Raw genomic sequence first — 17546 nt, 5'->3', positions numbered from 1 at the left:
CAAGAATGCTCAAGTTGTATCTTAATATCTCCTTTTTTAAAGGCAGGGTCCTCTGAACTCAGATTGAATACTTAGTTATGAAGATACTGTCGTGATAACTTCTCTGGTTGCATTTGCAAGAAAAGGTGAACTTTTCCCAAAGACTTGCCCCCATCTTCATGAATCACGACCAGCTGCTCTGTTAGAAAGTGCTGGCCCCTGGAACAGACTCAGGAAATTCTCTGACTGGGGTTTCATCCAGCTTTACCGCTTACCAGGTGATAAATTATTCCCCAAGACAGACTCTGAGGATTACCCAGGGCTTTTGCACATCCTAGAGTCTACTGAAGTGTATCAATTAGAAAAGAAAATAAAAAGTGAGGAGAGATTGGTTTCCCCCTAGTTTTTCAATATGCCTGCCTAAAGCCCAGCATTGAGTTTCCCTGTTTTCATTCTGGGTAATGACTGTGGTGGATTTAGCACAGCTAGATGATCAGAAGAGCTCCGATCACATAAGTGCCCAGACTGAGTTCAGATTCTCGTTTGCCCCTTGGGTGTGGTGTAAGCTTGGAAAAACTACTGACCTTTTCTTAGCTCCTCCTCCATAAAATGGAGCAAATAATTGTACCCTTCTTACAGCGTTGTTGTGAGGATTCAGGAGTTCATGTAAGTGAAGTGTTTATAGCAGTGTTGGTCAGGAACCAGCAATCATGTAAGACTGCTATTACCAATATCTTTGCCAAATCAGGATTTTATTCCTTTGATGCAACTCTAACTCTTTGGTGAGAAGCCAGAGTTAAGTCTATGTCAGAGCAAGTGTCTCTCTCATTGGGGGTAGATGTCTGCTAGGAAGTAAATAGCACCAGAACTTCTTGAATATACATGGAACTTAGCTGCTCACTCCTGTTTCCAGTCCACAGTGTCCTAAAAGTCACCCCAATAAAGCTGATAGGAATCTAGGATGTTAAATGTGGAAATGGTATCAAGAGCAGTCGTTTCTGCCTGCCAGTGAACAAAAATGACTATATCATGGAGATTCAAAACCAATTCACAGATTTGGGTTTTATAAGTGGTATTTTTGAATTCTATGTCTGTCTTTCACAAGTGGGGTTTTGAAATCTCTGTCTCTAAAACTTTGCAAATAATTCTGATGTATAATCCCAGTCGTTGAAGGACAAAGATGTTCAAACCCGATCAGAGTTAAAACCCTGATCAAGCTTCGGGCTGTTCTGAAACTCAAACTGCCCAGCCTGTGAAGTAAGACACCAACCTCTTCACTTGCATCTATTTCCAGCAGAAAGGGAACTTGGACATGGGTTTAGATTTTGAAATTTTCGTGAGCATGGTGGAATTGTTAAATAAAATGGAGTGGCCAGAGGATCCCAGTCTCCACTCTCCTTAAGGACTTGCTTTGTGACATACCCCACTGAGTTCGTTTGCTCAGATACCTTCTACACTCTCTCTACCTGACACATTATTCCTTCTTTCTAACTTTTCAGATACTTATACTAATGTCATTCAACACTACTGAATTTTTAAGAGTTTCCTATGATTCTAGGTTCCTGGTAATGTCAGTCTTAGAGCTGGAAGTGATCCTAGGAATTCATTCATGTGACTTCCTCATTCTACAGGTGATGGACACTTCTCCAAGGCCACTGACCTGGCAAATCAGATTCAGGTTCTGAACCTAGTCTAATGATTCCAATTTAATTCAGAATTAAAGGAAGTTTTCCACTAAAAAAAAAAAAAAAAACTACACACAAGCCACCGTGTTTCTTGTTTCCCATTCCATGTAAGCGCTGCTTTTTCTTGTTTTCCAGCATCTTTTATCTCTATATCATTGTGGCTGATTCTGGATTTTCTTTTTTTATTGTATGATCACTTCTCATACTTCTTATATTATCCTATACTCATTTTCAGGAAATGCTTATGGTCTAATAAGGGTACCTCTTTCTTCCATCTACCCGATCAACAGAATACTTTACCCAGTAGGTCAGTCAAATCCCCATTTTTTTTTTTTTTCATATTTTTCAGATTAGTTTCTAAGGCTTTCTAAGGCTTGTGGGAACACCTTGATCACAAATAATTCTATTTCATGGTATGATCTACGGTCAAGCCTTACAGGATCTGGGAATATATTAAGAGGAACAGATCTGAGAAAGTGATCCTGTCCTCTCTCTCTCCTGATCATGAAAGACACTGGGGCAAGACCACCGCAACAGAGGCAAAGCCTTTGCCCACCCACTAGGGTAACCTTTGGAACCCCAGTGTTCATAGAGAGTATCAAATGCACCACAGCTTCCTGGGTGCCTGAGAGGCCAGCTCTCACCACAGGGCCACAAGTTTAGTTACGGCTGTGTCTCTGCCGAAACCATAATCTTTAAAGAGTGTCCTCAAGAAGAGATCCGAAGCCTCACTGATACCAGTAACGGTGACAGGCGGACTTGTACTCGATGGCGATCAGCATGAGGCGCATCTTTGTGAAGCAGAGCCTGGAGAGGAGAGCAGGAAGGGGGCGGTGAGGCAGGACAGCAGGGCCCCGGCTCACAGCGACACGGAGGACGAAGGCCGGATGCTGGGCTGGGCTCTGTGCTGGGAGGACACCGCCCCCTCGGCGCGGGGAGGGCCTCTCAAACGGGAAGCGTTCTCTGAACATTTGGACACTGGTGGAGAGTGAGTCCGCCCTGGAGCAACCCACAGCCAGGGAGTCAACGGGGACAGCATGAACCTGACCTGCACGGACTGTAAACCCCCGCCCAGGCGGCAGACGCTCCGACTTGCTCGTCCTTAGGCCTTCGGGGCCGGCCACCCCACCTACTCTGGGGAAAGAGTGCATGCAGGAAAGCGAGGAGAGATTCTCCCTGCACTTACTGGCAAGCGTCAGGAAAGCTCATCCCAGCAAAGTCATTGGAGAGACGTTGCGTCAGGATTTTGTTCTTCAGGCCTTTGCAGAAAAGCTTCTGCCAGGGCTCGTGAGGACAGATCTGGAACACACAGCCAGGCCACGGGAGGCAGGGTGACGTGGAGTTCAGGGCCTGCTAGTTCAAGCTGCGTGTTCTGCCCAGTACCAAACCAGTACCCGCTGGCATTCAGGTCCCGGGAAGGAGATTTGTCAGGACTTCCCAGGTGGTCCAGGAGTTCAGACTTCTCCTTCCAATGCAGGAGGTGCGGGTTTGATCCCTGGTCAGGGAGCTAGGATCCCACCTGACTTGTGGCCAAAAAAACCAACACATAAACCACAGGAGCCACAGTGTAACAAACTCAGTAAAGATTTTCAAATGGTCCATATAAAAAAAAAATTTCTTTAAATGAAAAGAAAGGAGTTTTGTCCTCATGATTAACTGGACAAATTTTCAAGGAAGAACTAAAACTCCATCATACATCTCAATGCTTCCTAGAATGAACAGAAAGCATCATGATTTAATCATGCCTCCTGCTAGAAATGAATTCTTCTTCCAGTTATTTCAGCAGATAGACTGGTCTTTGAGTCAGGAACAATAAGATGGGAAGTGGAATGTGGAATCTAACTTATCTCCTCCTAGATATGACTGTTTAATATATATATATATATATATATATATATATATATATATATATATATATATCTTATATATATATAAGTTTCCTACTCACTGACTAATCATATGCCACAAGGATGAAAATATTGATGACATTTGCTTAGGATCAGAACCCTTCTTGGTTCAAATAAACTCAAAAAGCCGTCCCAATGCTTGGACATGACAACGTAAAAATCAAGGACAGCAGCAGGTTTCTAGACAAAGGGGGATGTGATGGAAGGATTTCTCTGTCTCTCAGAAAAAGCTAAATGCTGTCTCATTTGTGCAAGACCCCTGGGATTCTGTTTTTCTCTATTTGCATCGTCTTCTTCCTTCCCCTGCAGCTATGAGAATCACCACCACACTGCTCTGAGCAGGACAGGCCCCTTAAAGCCTAGGATCTCCGATGAAGCCTGGAATTTCTAGGAACTGTGAAACATCTTGGCACTGGAGAGTTAAGGCCAGCCCAGAAACATGCCTCAGATGGCCATCTTGTGGTTTAGGAAGAAAAAAACAAAAAGAAACAGATGAACAAAAAATTCCTGCCCTGCTAAAAAGGACCACTTCTTTCCAGCCTACCTCATCCAAGTCCCAAGCTGCAGGCTCTCCTGCATTTTCCCATTTTCTTTTAATTACTGTTATGATTGGCTTCACTGGGTCTTCACTGTGGTGGACGAGCTCTCTCTCGTGGGTGCATGAGGGTCTCTAGTTTTAGTGCACAGGCACAGTGTGGGGGGTCTTAGTTCCCTGACCAGGGACTGAACCTGCATCCCCTGCATTGGAAGATGGATTCTTAACCACTGGACCACCAGGAAGTCCCCTCTCACTTTCTTAAAATCCTTTAGTGAGGAAGGCTCACCTCCTTGGGCAGGTCAGGCCACACTTTAAGTCCTCATTGACTACAGAACCTGGCTTAGTGCTGCCAACCCAAAGGTTCCAGTTTTTGCAGAAAGTAAAATTCTGATGGCTTGGCAGGTACAGAATCTGCCTGCAATGCAGGAGACATGAGACGTGGGTTTGATCCCTGGGTCAGGAATATTTCCTGGTGGAAGAAAGGGCAACCCACTCCAGTATTCTTGCCTAGAAAATCCCATGGACAGAGGAGGCTGGTGGGCTACAGTCCACGAGGTCACAAAGAGTTGGACACCACTGAGCACATGGCCCAAAAAATATCCATAGACATGAAGGTTTCTTGAGTCATTTTTTTTTTTTCTTAATCAGAAAGAGAAACAGGAAGACAAGATAGATTTGGGATTTGGGATTTGGATAGTAGACTCAGGGAGTTCAAGTAAATCAGTTGGATTAAATCTAATCCAAATTTAAGTTTAAGGCAATGCTCTGTGCCTAGAACCAACCAGAAATGCTACTCAGATTACAATTTCTCACCATATAATCAAAATAGATCAGTAGAGTCAGAATATGTGGCACTGACCCAAGGCTTTCTAATCTGACTGCTCAGAAGTTTTACAAATATTAACTGAATACCTGGGAAAAATCAGGTCACAAGTAGATCGCAGGCTAAGTGGCTTCAGTCCTGCCCAAGTCTTTGCAACCCCATGGACTGCAGCCCGCCAGGCTCCCGTGTCCATGGGATTCTCCAGGCAAAAATACGGGAGTGGGTTGCCATTCCCTTCTCCCCATGATCTTCCCAACCCAGGGATGGAACACGTGTGTCTTATGTCTCCTGCATTGCAGATGGATTCTTCACCACTAGCGCCACCTGGAAGCCTATGAGTAGATCAGCAAGTCTTATTTTACAGATGCAGAAACTGTCAGAGAAAGTTTAAATGCCTCATCCAAGCAAAGTGGGCCATAAGACAGTGGCATCCTGACCATTAAATCTAAGTTAATAGGTTTAATTAATTGAATTAATTTTAGTTAATTAATTTAATTATTTTCAGAATTTAAAGTACCAGAGCAGAGTACAACATGAGAAAATTTTGCCCTGACTCTGACCAGTTTAGAATTCCTGAAAGGGGGTTTCAGACTTCAACCCCCTGATCAACCAACGATCATGACCCCAAATCTCCCTTAATTCCTATCTTCCAGAAGCCACTGTATGAATATTGACAGGCGACCATCATCACTGAGGAGGTTCCAACTTAGACAAACAGACAGTAAGAAAAACCAACAACAAACAATGACAGAAAATAAAGCTACAACAGAGCAGGCTGTACATCTGTACCTTTTGTGTTTCCATGAAGGAGACAAAGTCTTCATGTAGAGTTCTCACTCTATTTTCTCCAGACACGGAGAGTAAAATCACAGTCACCACAACAGATATTGCAGTTAACTCTCGTTTTTCTAAGCTTATAACTCAACTCACAGGCAAAGACAATGTCCTCCCCAGCCACTTCCCGGGTCACACACAGTGACCACTAAGTGAAGGGTAAAGTTTGCTCACTGTAGCATCACCAAGGCTCATTCTGACTGCCTGACAGCCAGTTCTACTTCTCCGTGTATGTGTGTGTTATGTGTTAAGTCGTTCAGTCGTGTCGGACTCTTTGCAACCTTACGGACTGTAGCCCGCCAGGCTCCTCTGTCAATGGGATTCTCCAGGCAAGAGTACTGGGGTGGGGTGCCATGCCCTCCTCCAGGGGATCTTCTTATGCGGGGATCAAAGCCTCATCTCATGTCTCCTGCATTGGCAGGCGGGTTCTTTACCACTAGTGCCATCTGGGAAGCCTCATCTCCTTATATTCACAGAAGGAATTCTGTGGTTTCCAGTGAGCATTTTGCTGGTCAGAGCATCTTTTGAATCTTTCACTTCTTTTGCTTTTTCTTTACAGTACTGGAGAAGGGACCAGAAAAGGAATGCCAATTTTTTTTTAACATTTACTTGAAAAAAGGAAATAAAGTGCAAAGAGAAGTCATAAAGAAAATTGAGCAAAGGAAGAGTCAAGTGTGGAGAGAAAGGTCACTCTCTGGAGAAACTTTGAGTTTTCCAGACCCAGCTGAGCGTTAAGAATATTTTTCCTGGAGCACTTCATGGGGATGGCATTTGGAAGGCCATGCTATGTGCTAGCATATTTCATCCCGGTAGTCCATTGAGTCATTTAATTTGTCTCAAGCAAAGGTATCAAAAGACTTGATGTGGGAGACTGGGAGTAGGTATTAAACAGCCACAGGCAGAGGGCACAGGAGTAAGACTGCAAGTCAGACAATTCTCTGTCTGCTACTCATCAACTTATTATACAGTCAACTAGTTAGCTTCCACAACTGGGATATTCCCTTGAAATACTGAGAGAAACATCAGTTCAGTTCAGTCACTTAGTCCTTTCCAATTCTTTGTGACTCACTGGACTGCAGCACGCCAGGGCTCCCTGTCCATCACCAACTCCCAGAGCTCAAACTCATGTCCATTGAGTTGGTGATGCCATCCAACCATCTCATCCTCTGTCATACCCTTCTCCTTCTGCCTTCAATCTTTCCCAGAATCATGTCTTTTTCAATGAGTCAGTTCTTTGCATCAGGTGGCCAAAGTATTAAGGCTTCAGCTTCATCATCAGTCCTTCCAATGAACATTCAGGATTGTTTTCCTTTAGGATTGACTGATTGGATCTCCTTGCAGTTGAAGGGGCTCTCAAGAGTCTTCTCCAACACCACAGTTCAAAAGCATCAATTCTTCTGTGCTCAGCTTTCTTTATAACCCAAATCTCACATCCATACATGGCTACTGGAAAAATCATAGCCTTGACTAGATGGACCTTTGATGGGCAAAGTAATGTCTCTGCTTTTTAATATGCTGTGTAGGTTGGTCATATCTTTCTTCCAAGGAGCAAGCATCTTTTAATTTCATGGCTGCAGTCATCATCTGCAGGCATTTTGGAGCCCAAGAAAAGAAAGTCTGTCACTGTTTCCACTGTTTCCCCATCTATTTGCCATGAAGTGATGGGACCAGATGTCATGATCTTCATTCTCTGAATGTAGAGTTCTAAGGCAGTTTTTAAGTCTTCTCTTTCACCTCCTCAAGAGGCTCTTTAGTTCCCCTTCACTTTCTGCCATAAGGGTGGTGGCATATACATATCTGAGGTTATTGATATTTCTCCTTGCAATCTTGATTCCAGGTTGTGCTTCATCCAATCTGGCATTTCGCATAGTGTACTCTGCACATAAGTTAAATAAGCAGGGGGACAATACAGAGCGTTGATGTACTCTTTCCCAATTTGAAACAAGTCTGTTGTTCCATGTCTGGTTCTAATTATTGCTTCTTGACCTGCATACAGATTTCTCAGGAGGCAGGTCAAGTGGTCTGGTATTCCCATCTCTTTCAGAATTTTCCACAATTTGTTGTGATCCACACAGTCAAAGGCTTTGGCGTAGTCAATAAAGTAGAAGTAGATGTTTTTCTGGAACTCTCTTGCTTTTCTGATGATCCAGTGGATGTTGGCAATTTAATCTCTGGTTCCTCTGTCTTTTATAAATCCAGCTGGAACATCTGGAAGTTCTTGGTTCACATACTATTGAAGCCTAGCTTGGAGAATTTTGAGCATTACTTTGCTAGCATGTGAGATGAGTGCAATTGTGCAGTAGTTTGAACATTCTTTGGCATTGGAATGAAAATTGACCTTTTCCAGTCCTGTGGCCACTGCTCAGCTTTTCCAAATTTGCTGGCATATTGAGTGCAGCACTTTCACAGCATCATCTTTTAGGATTTGAAATAGCTCAGCAGGAATTCTATCACCTTCACTAGCTTTGTTCATTGTGATGTTTCCTAAGGTCTGCTTGACTTCACATTCCAGGATGTCTGGCTCTAGGTGAGTGGCCACACCATCGTGTTTATCTGGGTCATAAAGATCTTTTTTGTACAGTTTTTCGTGTATTCTTGCCACCTCTTCTTAATATCTTATCCTTCTGTGAGGCCTATACTTTTTCTGTCCTTTATTGTGTCCATCTTTGCATGAAATGTTCCCTTGATATCTCTGATTTTCTTGAAGAGATCTCTAGTCTTTCCCATTCTACTGTTTTCCTCTATTTCTTTTCACTGATTGCTGAAGAAGGCTTTCTTATCTCTCCTTGCTATTCTTTGGAACTCTGCATTCAGATGGGTATATCTTTCCTTTTCTCCTTTGCCTTTCCCTTCTCTTCTGTTCTCAGGTGTTTGTAAGGTCTCCTCAGACAAGCATTTTGCCATTTTGCATTTCTTTTTCTTGGAGATGGCTTTGATCACTGCCTCCTATACAGTGTCACGAACCTACGTCCACTGTTCTTCAGGCACTCTGTCTATCAGATCTAGTCCATTGAGTCTATTTGTCACTTCCACTGTATAATCATAAGGGATTTGATTTAGGTCATACCTGAATGTTCTAGTGATTTCCCCTAGTTCCTTCAATTTCAGTCTGAATTTTGCAATAAGGAGTTCATGATCTGAGCCACAGTCAGCTCCTGGTCTTGTTTTTGCTGACTGTATAGGGCTTCTCCATCCTTGGCTGCAAAGGATATAATCAATCTGATTTTGGTATTGACTATCTGGAGATGTCCATGATTAGAGTCTCTTGTGTTGTTGGAAGAGGGTGTTTGCTATGACCAGGGCATTCTCTTGACAAAACTCTGTTAGCCTTTGCCCTGCTTCATTTTGTACTCCAAGGCCAAACTTGCCTATTACTTCAGGTGTCTCTTGACTTCCTACTTTTGCATTCCAGGCCCCTATGATGAAAAGGGCATCTTTTTAGGGTTTTAGTTCTAGAAGGTCTTTCACGTCTTCATAGAACCATTCAACTTCAGATTCTTCGACATTAGTGGTTGGGGCATAGAGTTGGATTACTGTGATACTGAATGGTTTGCTTTCGAAATGAACAGAGATCATTCTGTCACTTTTGAGACTGCACCTAAGTACTGCATTTTGGAGTCTTTTGTTGACTATGAGGGCTACTCCATTTCTTCTAAGGGATTCTTGCCCACAATAGTACACGTTATGGTAATCTGAATTAAATTTGCGCGTTCCAGTCCATTTTAGTTCACTGATTCCTAAAATGTTGATATTTACACTTGCCATCTCCTGTTTGACCACTTCCAATTTACCTTGATTCATGGACCAAACATTCAGGTTCCTATGCAGTATTGCTCTTCACAACATCGGACTTTACTTCCATTGCCAGTCACATCCACAACTGGGCACGGTTTTCACTTTGGCTCCATTTCTTCATTCTCTCTGGAGTTATTTCTCCAGTCTCCTCCAGTAGCATATTGGGCACCAGCCAGCCTGGGAAGTTTATCTTTCAGTGTCAATCTTTTTGCCTTTTCATACTGTTCATGGGGTTCTCAAGGCAAGAATACTGAAGTGGTTTGCCATTCCGTTCTCCAGTGGACCACATTTTGTCAGACTCTCCACCATGACCCGTCCATCATGGGTGGCCCTACACGGCATGGCTCATAGTTTCATTGAGTTAGACAAGGCTGTGGTCCATGTGGTCAGTTTGTTTAGTTTTCTGTGACTGAAACATCATGTATTTAAAATGTATGACGCACGGTAGGCATTCAACATGTGGCTAGTATTATTGTTGCTGCACAGAACACCCCAAAATAGTCTGTAAAATTAAATATTAATGATTATTTGTATAATTGTTTCTGATGAAAATAATTATTTCTTATTGTCCATTAGTTTGTATTTAATTTATATGTTAATATGTGAAATCTCCACTAATAAGTTTTATTTTATATTTTTCATCTTTAGTAACTCAAAGTGCTTCTACATTTATGAATACATTTAGATTCATAACATCATGGAGTGCAAGGAGGAAGCAGAGTTATGGTTCTATTTTGCAAGTAAATATTTTTAGGCAAGGGTTTCCCCAGTGGCTCAGCAGCAAAGAATTCATCTGTCAATGCAGGAGATGCAGGTTCGATCCCTGGGTCAGGAAGATCCCCTGGGGAAGGAAATGGCAACCCACTCCAGGATTCTTGTCTGGACAATCCCATGGCCAGAGAAGCCTGGTGGGCCACAGTCCATGGGGTGGGAAAAAAAGAGTCAGACATGACATAGTGACTAAACGACAATAATAATTCTTGGGAAAGAATCAGACAAACAACTTCTTTAAGGTCAGTGCGGTGCGTGGGACTTCAATCCACATCTCTCAATCCCTTCTCAGCTTAAGTAGAAGCCAAATCTCATTTCTCAGGGCCTTCTTGCTTTCCTCAATTTTTATTTTCTATATCTGATCTTAAATTCAGGAGGACATGGGGACAGAGCCAAGATTCAACATCAGTTTACAAGGTTACCTTCTTGTTTTGCTCAACAAATAGAGACGTCAGGAAGGTGCACAAGCCTGGTACCAAGCAGCCCTGGGCGATGAATCCAAGCTTTAGTTCAGCAAAGCAGATGATGTTGTCGCCAGTGTTCCAGTTCCAGCTGGGGATCTTTGGCAGAAAGGCCTATTTCAGGGTAGAAAGTAAGAGAAACAGTGTCGTGGACACGGAAAACAAGCTAGTAACAACTAGTGGGCTGTCAGTGGGTAAAGAGAGGGAATGACAAGACAGGGGCAGGGAATTCTCTTCACACCAACTGCTACGTATAAAGTAGATAAGCAACAAGGATGTGCAGTACAGCAGAGTGAAATATAGCCATTATTCTGAAATAACTTTAAATGGAGTATAATCTATAAAAAAAAACTGAATCACTACATCATTTCACAACATATACAAATACCGAATATTGTACACCTGAAACCAATATGACATTTTACATCAACTGTACTTCAACAAAACAAAGTACTGCTGTCTACTTCTCCCTTTAGATTTTTTCACATTTGCTTCATAAATTTAGGTCCTCCTGTGATTCATGGGGTTGCAAAGAGTCGGACACGACTGAGCGACTGAACTGAACTGAACTGATGTTGGTGTCATTAATATTTACAAATGTTATATCTTCTTGCTGGATTGACCCCTTTATCATATGCAATGCTCTTCTTTTAATCTGATTAAAGTCTTTGTTTTAAAGTCTATCTTGGCTGATACAGGTATAGCTTCTTCAGATTTATTTTGCTTTCCATTGGTACGTGATATATGTTTCCATCCCCTCATTTTCAGTCTTGTGTGTGTCCTTATTTCTCCTTTTCATTAGCTTTTTTTCCCCCTGAGGTTTAATCTTGTTCTTTTCTTTGAAGCATATTCCTCTGTTTCTTCCTTTTATTTGACTCTCTGTGTTGCCTTCTATGCGTTAGATAAAATAGCCATCTCTCCCAGTTTTGAATGAGTGGACTTGTGCGGTAGATGAATCTCATTGTTCAACCTTGCCTCAGGCCTTGGTTGTCTCTCAAACCTTTGTCATTGTCCAACCTGCCTACTTATTTTAGCGGTGCTCAGTATTTAAGGCTGTGTCAAGACCTGTCAGAGACCCGAACGGAAGGATCTGAGTCAGCATCTAAATTCAGGATGACCGGATTCCAGACCATCAGGTCGCTTTTAAAGTATATAAATATAACTCTTGCCACATTGACATTTTTATGTGATTAATAATCTTAATGAGACTCCCAATTTCACCTACTACTGGCAAAAACCTTTTGTGTGTAGACCCACTAGAAAGTAGTAAGTTCATACATTACTTGGAGGAGCTAAGGTTCATCTAGGTCCGCAGACCCAAACAGGAGGAGACTGAACAGGCTATGATGTTGCAGTACCTTGTTATGAGACTGAAGTATCTGTATGATGACTCTGGTGTTAGGGTAATAGTTCTTGATAGAGAGCACCCTAGATAAATAACAAATATTCTCATTAGTGAAGTGCCATGTCTAACATCTTCGTAATATAATTCAATACACAGTTAAACTGATGTGTGCCAAAGTACATGAAAATATGTATTACAAAGTTCTTTGTTATGATCTTTAATAGCACACACGTGGAAGAATACTATGATTTTAGTGACTTAGCAAATTATATCTATGGTAAGGTCAGCTCTTGGTATTAAGAGACTGTGGTCATCTGGGACCAATTCTTACGGAGGAATTTTCATACACTGTAGCTTTCAAACTCAAACACATTAATTTCAAAAAATAAAATAAAATAGGGACCGAGTTGCTGTCTGTCGTTGAAGTAGCTCATAGACTGTCTAACACAACTTTCTCAAAACAACTTTTACAAAATAAAAAACTAAGATCCTTCTCACATTTACTGCATAGTGCAAGTTTCTCAGCCTTTCCTTGCTTTTTGTAGAGTCACCTTCAGCTATATACATTTATTTTGCTCTGAGGGCCAACAGGTTATGTGGGTTAGGTACAATGGCATGGCCATCACAATGATCATTTAAATATCATACCACACATTAAGCTCCTGCTCACGGATAGTTCAGTTCAGGATGGTAACACTATCCATAGCCATCTTGAAAATATGGCCAAGAGTCAAAAGTGCACCATACTGAACCACACACAACCTTTCACTAAGACTCCTGGCAAAAACCCCAGTAAATAAAGTCTCCAAATAAGGTTCACAAATCATACATGCTGTCTTTATTTTTGAGGTGACGTTAGTGAGAAAGGCGCTATCTGAACAGTTTATCGGTTATCTGTATGTTTGCTTTTTAAATTTACACAGCTGTTATTCATATAGAACTCCAGGAAAGTAAGTGGAAAAGCACATCAACATACAGGAAACTCTATTTTGACTTCCTTTTTTCATATATCTGCTGTCTCTGGGGGCAAAAAATAAGGCAGAAACCTGGAATATGATGAATCCTCTGTGCTATGATAGATGACACCTGTTTAGTCCTATGTACCGGGCTTTATTTTAAAGGAGAGAAAATGAAGACCAGGATCTGAACATATAAGACACATCACCGGCTTCTTACCTCATAATGTTTGAAGAGTCTTCAGCATGTGAATCACTGCACAGAGGGTTGGCTATGATCAGGCACGCTTCTGCAGAGTCCACCTATTCTTCAAGATGAAACAGCAGTCACCTAGTTAATTGCATGGGCAATGCTTGCCTGTTCCCATTTGGGGTTTTCTTAGGGTTCTGTCATCTGGAACATGCTCAGTCACCCAGTCGTGTCTTGACTCTTTGTAACCCCATGGATGGTAGCCCGCAAGGCTCCTCTGTCCTTGGAGCTTCCCAGGCCAGAATAGTGGAGTAGGTGTCCCCGGAGTAGAAGATCCCCACTCCAGGGATCTTCCCGAACCAGGAACTGAACCTGTGTACCACGCATCTCCTGCATAACAGGTAAATTCTTTCTCACTGAGCCACCTAGGCAGCCCATGGTTTTGTCATAGAATTCCAATAAGAAAGAGAGCACACTCGAGAAGGACTGGAGATAAGGATATCTGAGAGAGGCACCTTAGATGGATCAGGGTCCCCGACACAGATGCAGATTGCTTTAAAATGGGAACAGTGCATAGTGATATTTTTCCTGTCATCCAAAAACATCAATTTATGAGCAGTGATGAGCGATAAGACCTTTTAAGCAATTGCATGAGCAATAAGACCTTTTAAGCAATTGCCTTTCAGGTTAGAAAAAAAAAATTACTGAAGAGGTTCTTATCCCAAGTTGCAGGGATGAGAAAGATTATTTTGCCTGTGTCAGTTTTTGCTTCACTTCTTTGTGTTGACTCTATAGATCTCTGCTTTAAAAACTGAAGCTTTTGGTATATGTGATTCTTTGAAACCTAAAACATGAAAGGATGCTGGCCTTGATCTAAAATGAAAGATGTCTAGAGGGTGTGTATCTGTCTTAGTCTCAGCTTAAATGTGATCTCTGCTATCTTCATTCATGCCCTTTCAATCAGAGGGCTTATCAGTGTGTTTAGGAGAGGTTGGTGAAAGCTGACAGACTCCTAGAAATCTGTCATCTGGTAAGAATCCTACTTGGACAGAAAGATCTAACACACTTCTGCTATCCACAATTTTTCCAGATCTATTAGAATGATAAAATAAAACTGTTGTAGATAGAGATTTCAGTGAAATAAAAAGTTAAAATAGAAGTGTATATAAACAGTGAGGTCAGCTTGGTATTTGTCAAAAAGGATTTGAAGGTCAATTGCTAACACTTCCTCTATGATCAGTTTTTTTAAGTTGAAGAAGTCATATTTCCCCCAGTTAAGAGTTTGGAGTAATACCTTTGGGAAGAGCAACACGCTATCATCTTAATTGCTGCAGCTTAGGGAAACGACAAGGAGGAAAAGAACTAGATCTTACCGCAACTCGCCTCAGATCCTCCCACTTCAGTGCAGACCCAGAAACAAAGGTTGTATAGGCCATGTGGCACTTAAATATGGTTTCCAATTCCAACGAAGGAAGGACCCTGGACAAACGAGGCCATGTCAAAGATGGAAAAAGAAGAGTGGCTTTGGTTTAGAGACTATTATTTAGTGCATTTAATAAAAACCCTAATACTCTTGGAAAATATCCACCCACCATTATTAATCCCCATGCTCAAGTGATGTTGATCCCATTAGCCTACATCTAGGAATGAGTCTGAAGCTCAGGTACATCAATCATAGTGATGTAAAAAAATGCAACTTGAATGAATGCCAAAAAAAGAAGGAATTACTAAGAACAAGGAAGTTCAGGATCAGATAAGAATATTTCAATTATTCAAAAAGACATAGCATTTTAAAACAACTAAATGAAATAGTTTCTAAATATGTAAACATTTTAACAAAACTGGAGAGACAAATAGATGAATCTGCCATTGTAATAAAATATCTCAATGCATCTCTCTCAATTATTGACAGATCAAAGGGGAAAATGATAATCAAGTTTGATATTTATAAATTCTGCAAACAACTTTAGAACATTTTTCATTTTGACTGAGGCAAGATTGACAATTAAAATTATAAAACATTTAGTGAATCTGCCTGTAATGTGGGAGACCTGAGTTCGATCCCTGGGTTGGGAAGATCCCCTGAGGATGGGAAAGGCTACCCACTCCAGTATTCTGGCCCGGAGAATTCCATGGACTGTATAGTTCACAGGGTCGCAAACAGTCAGATACAACTGAGTGACTTTCACTTTTTCACTTTAGTGTATGACATGATTTAATAGATGTATATACTGTGAAAGACTCCTCCCATTGAGTCAATTAACACATCCATCACACCTCACACATTTACCTTTTGTGGGGGTGACATCATTTAAATTCTACTCTCTTAGCAAATTTCAATTATACAATAGTGTTATCAACTATGGTCACCATGTTTTTGTTTTTTTTTTTTTTATTAGTTGGACGCTAATTACTTCACAACATTTCAGTGGGTTTTGTCATACATTGATATGAATCAGCCATAGATTTACACGTATTCCCCATCCCGATCCCCCTCTCCCACCTCCCTCTCCACCCGATTCCTCTGGGTCTTCCCAGTGCACCAGGCCCGAGCACTTGTCTCATGCATCCCACCTGGGCTGGTGATCTGTTTCACCATAGATAGTATACATGCTGCTCTTTTGAAATATCCCACCCTCACATTCTCCCACAGAGTTCAAAAGTCTGTTCTGTATTTCTGTGTCTCTTCTTCTGTTTTGCATATAGTGTTATCGTTACCATCTTTCTAAATTCTGTATATATGTGTTAGTATGCTGTAATGTTCTTTATCTTTCTGGCTTACTTCACTCTGTATAAGGGGCTCCAGCTTCATCCATCTCATTAGGACTGGTTCAAATGAATTCTTTTTAATAGCTGAGTAATATTCCATGGTGTATATGAACCACAGCTTCCTTATCCATTCATCTGCTGATGGGCATCTAGGTTGCTTCCATGTCCTGGCTATTATAAACAGTGCTGTGATGAACATTGGGGTGCACGTGTCTCTTTCAGATCTGGTTTCCTCAGTGTGTATGCCCAGAAGTGAGATTGCTGGGTCATATGGCAGTTCTATTTCCAGTTTTTTAAGAAATCTCCACACTGTTTTCCATAGCGGCTGTACTAGTTTGCATTCCCACCAACAGTGTAAGAGGGTTCCCTTTTCTCCACACCCTCTCCAGCATTTATTGCTTGTAGACTTTTGGATAGCAGCCATCCTGACTGGCGTGTAATGGTACCTCATTGTGGTTTTGATTTGCATTTCTCTAATAATGAGTGATGTGGAGCATCTTTTCATGTGTTTGTTAGCCATCTGTATGTCTTCTTTGGAGAAATGTCTGTTTAGTTCTTTGGCCCATTTTTTGATTGGGTCATTTATTTTTCTGGAATTGAGCTGCAGGAGTTGCTTGTATATTTTTGAGATTAATCCTTTGTCTGTTTCTTCATTTGCTATTCTTTTCTCCCAATCTGAGGGCTGTCTTTTCACCTTACTTATAGTTTCCTTTGTAGTGCAAAAGCTTTTAAGTTTCATTAGGTCCCATTTGTTTAGTTTTGCTTTTATTTCCAATATTCTGGGAGGTGGGTCATAGAGGATCTTGCTGTGATTTATGTCGGAGAGTGTTTTGCCTATGTTCTCCTCTAGGAGTTTTATAGTTTCTGGTCTTACATTTAGATCTTTAATCCATTTTGAGTTTATTTTTGTGTATGGTGTTAGAAAGTGTTCTAGTTTCATTCTTTTACAAGTGGTTGACCAGTTTTCCCAGCACCACTTGTTAAAGAGGTTGTCTTTTTTCCATTGTATATCCTTGCCTCCTTTGTCAAAGATGAGGTGTCCATAGGTTCGTGGATTTATCTCTGGGCTTTCTATTCTGTTCCATTGATCTATATTTCTGTCTTTGTGCCAGTACCATACTGTCTTGATGACTGTGGCTTTGTAGTAGAGTCTGAAGTCAGGCAGGTTGATTCCTCCAGTTCCATTCTTCTTTCTCAAGATTTCTTCGGCTATTTGAGGTTTTTTTGTATTTCCATACAAATTGTGAAATTATTTGTTCTAGTTCTGTGAAAAATACCATTGGTAGCTTGATAGGATTGCATTGAATCTATAGATTGCTTTGGGTAGAATAGCCATTTTGACAATATTGATTCTTCCAATCCATGAACACGGTATGTTTCTCCATCTGTTTGTGTCCTCTTTGATTTCTTTCATCAGTGTTTTATAGTTTTCTATGTATAGGTCTTTTGTTTCTTTAGGTAGATATACTCCTAAGTATTTTATTCTTTTTGTT

The 17546-nt window shown here is 41.3% G+C and overlaps 1 protein-coding gene across 1 annotated transcript in view; it reads right to left on the bottom strand.

Moving 5' to 3' along the window:
- KCNU1 (potassium calcium-activated channel subfamily U member 1) overlaps window positions 1–17546 on the bottom strand; it is a 144794-nt gene that overhangs the window by 81012 nt on the left and 46236 nt on the right. Inside the window, exons 11-16 of the mRNA XM_061134852.1 lie at window positions 14658–14763; window positions 13315–13397; window positions 12152–12221; window positions 10755–10907; window positions 2851–2963; window positions 2403–2471 (exon numbers count right to left, since the gene is read on the bottom strand). Coding sequence (XP_060990835.1) covers window positions 2403–2471; window positions 2851–2963; window positions 10755–10907; window positions 12152–12221; window positions 13315–13397; window positions 14658–14763 — 594 coding nt within the window. The remainder of the gene's footprint in view (window positions 1–2402; window positions 2472–2850; window positions 2964–10754; window positions 10908–12151; window positions 12222–13314; window positions 13398–14657; window positions 14764–17546) is intronic.

The sequence above is a fragment of the Dama dama genome, chromosome 32, assembly GCF_033118175.1.
Source record: "Dama dama isolate Ldn47 chromosome 32, ASM3311817v1, whole genome shotgun sequence".
Classification (NCBI taxonomy): Eukaryota; Metazoa; Chordata; class Mammalia; order Artiodactyla; family Cervidae; genus Dama; species Dama dama.
The sequence above is the reverse complement of the archived record's forward strand: the minus strand, read 5'-3'. Positions and strand labels throughout refer to the sequence as shown.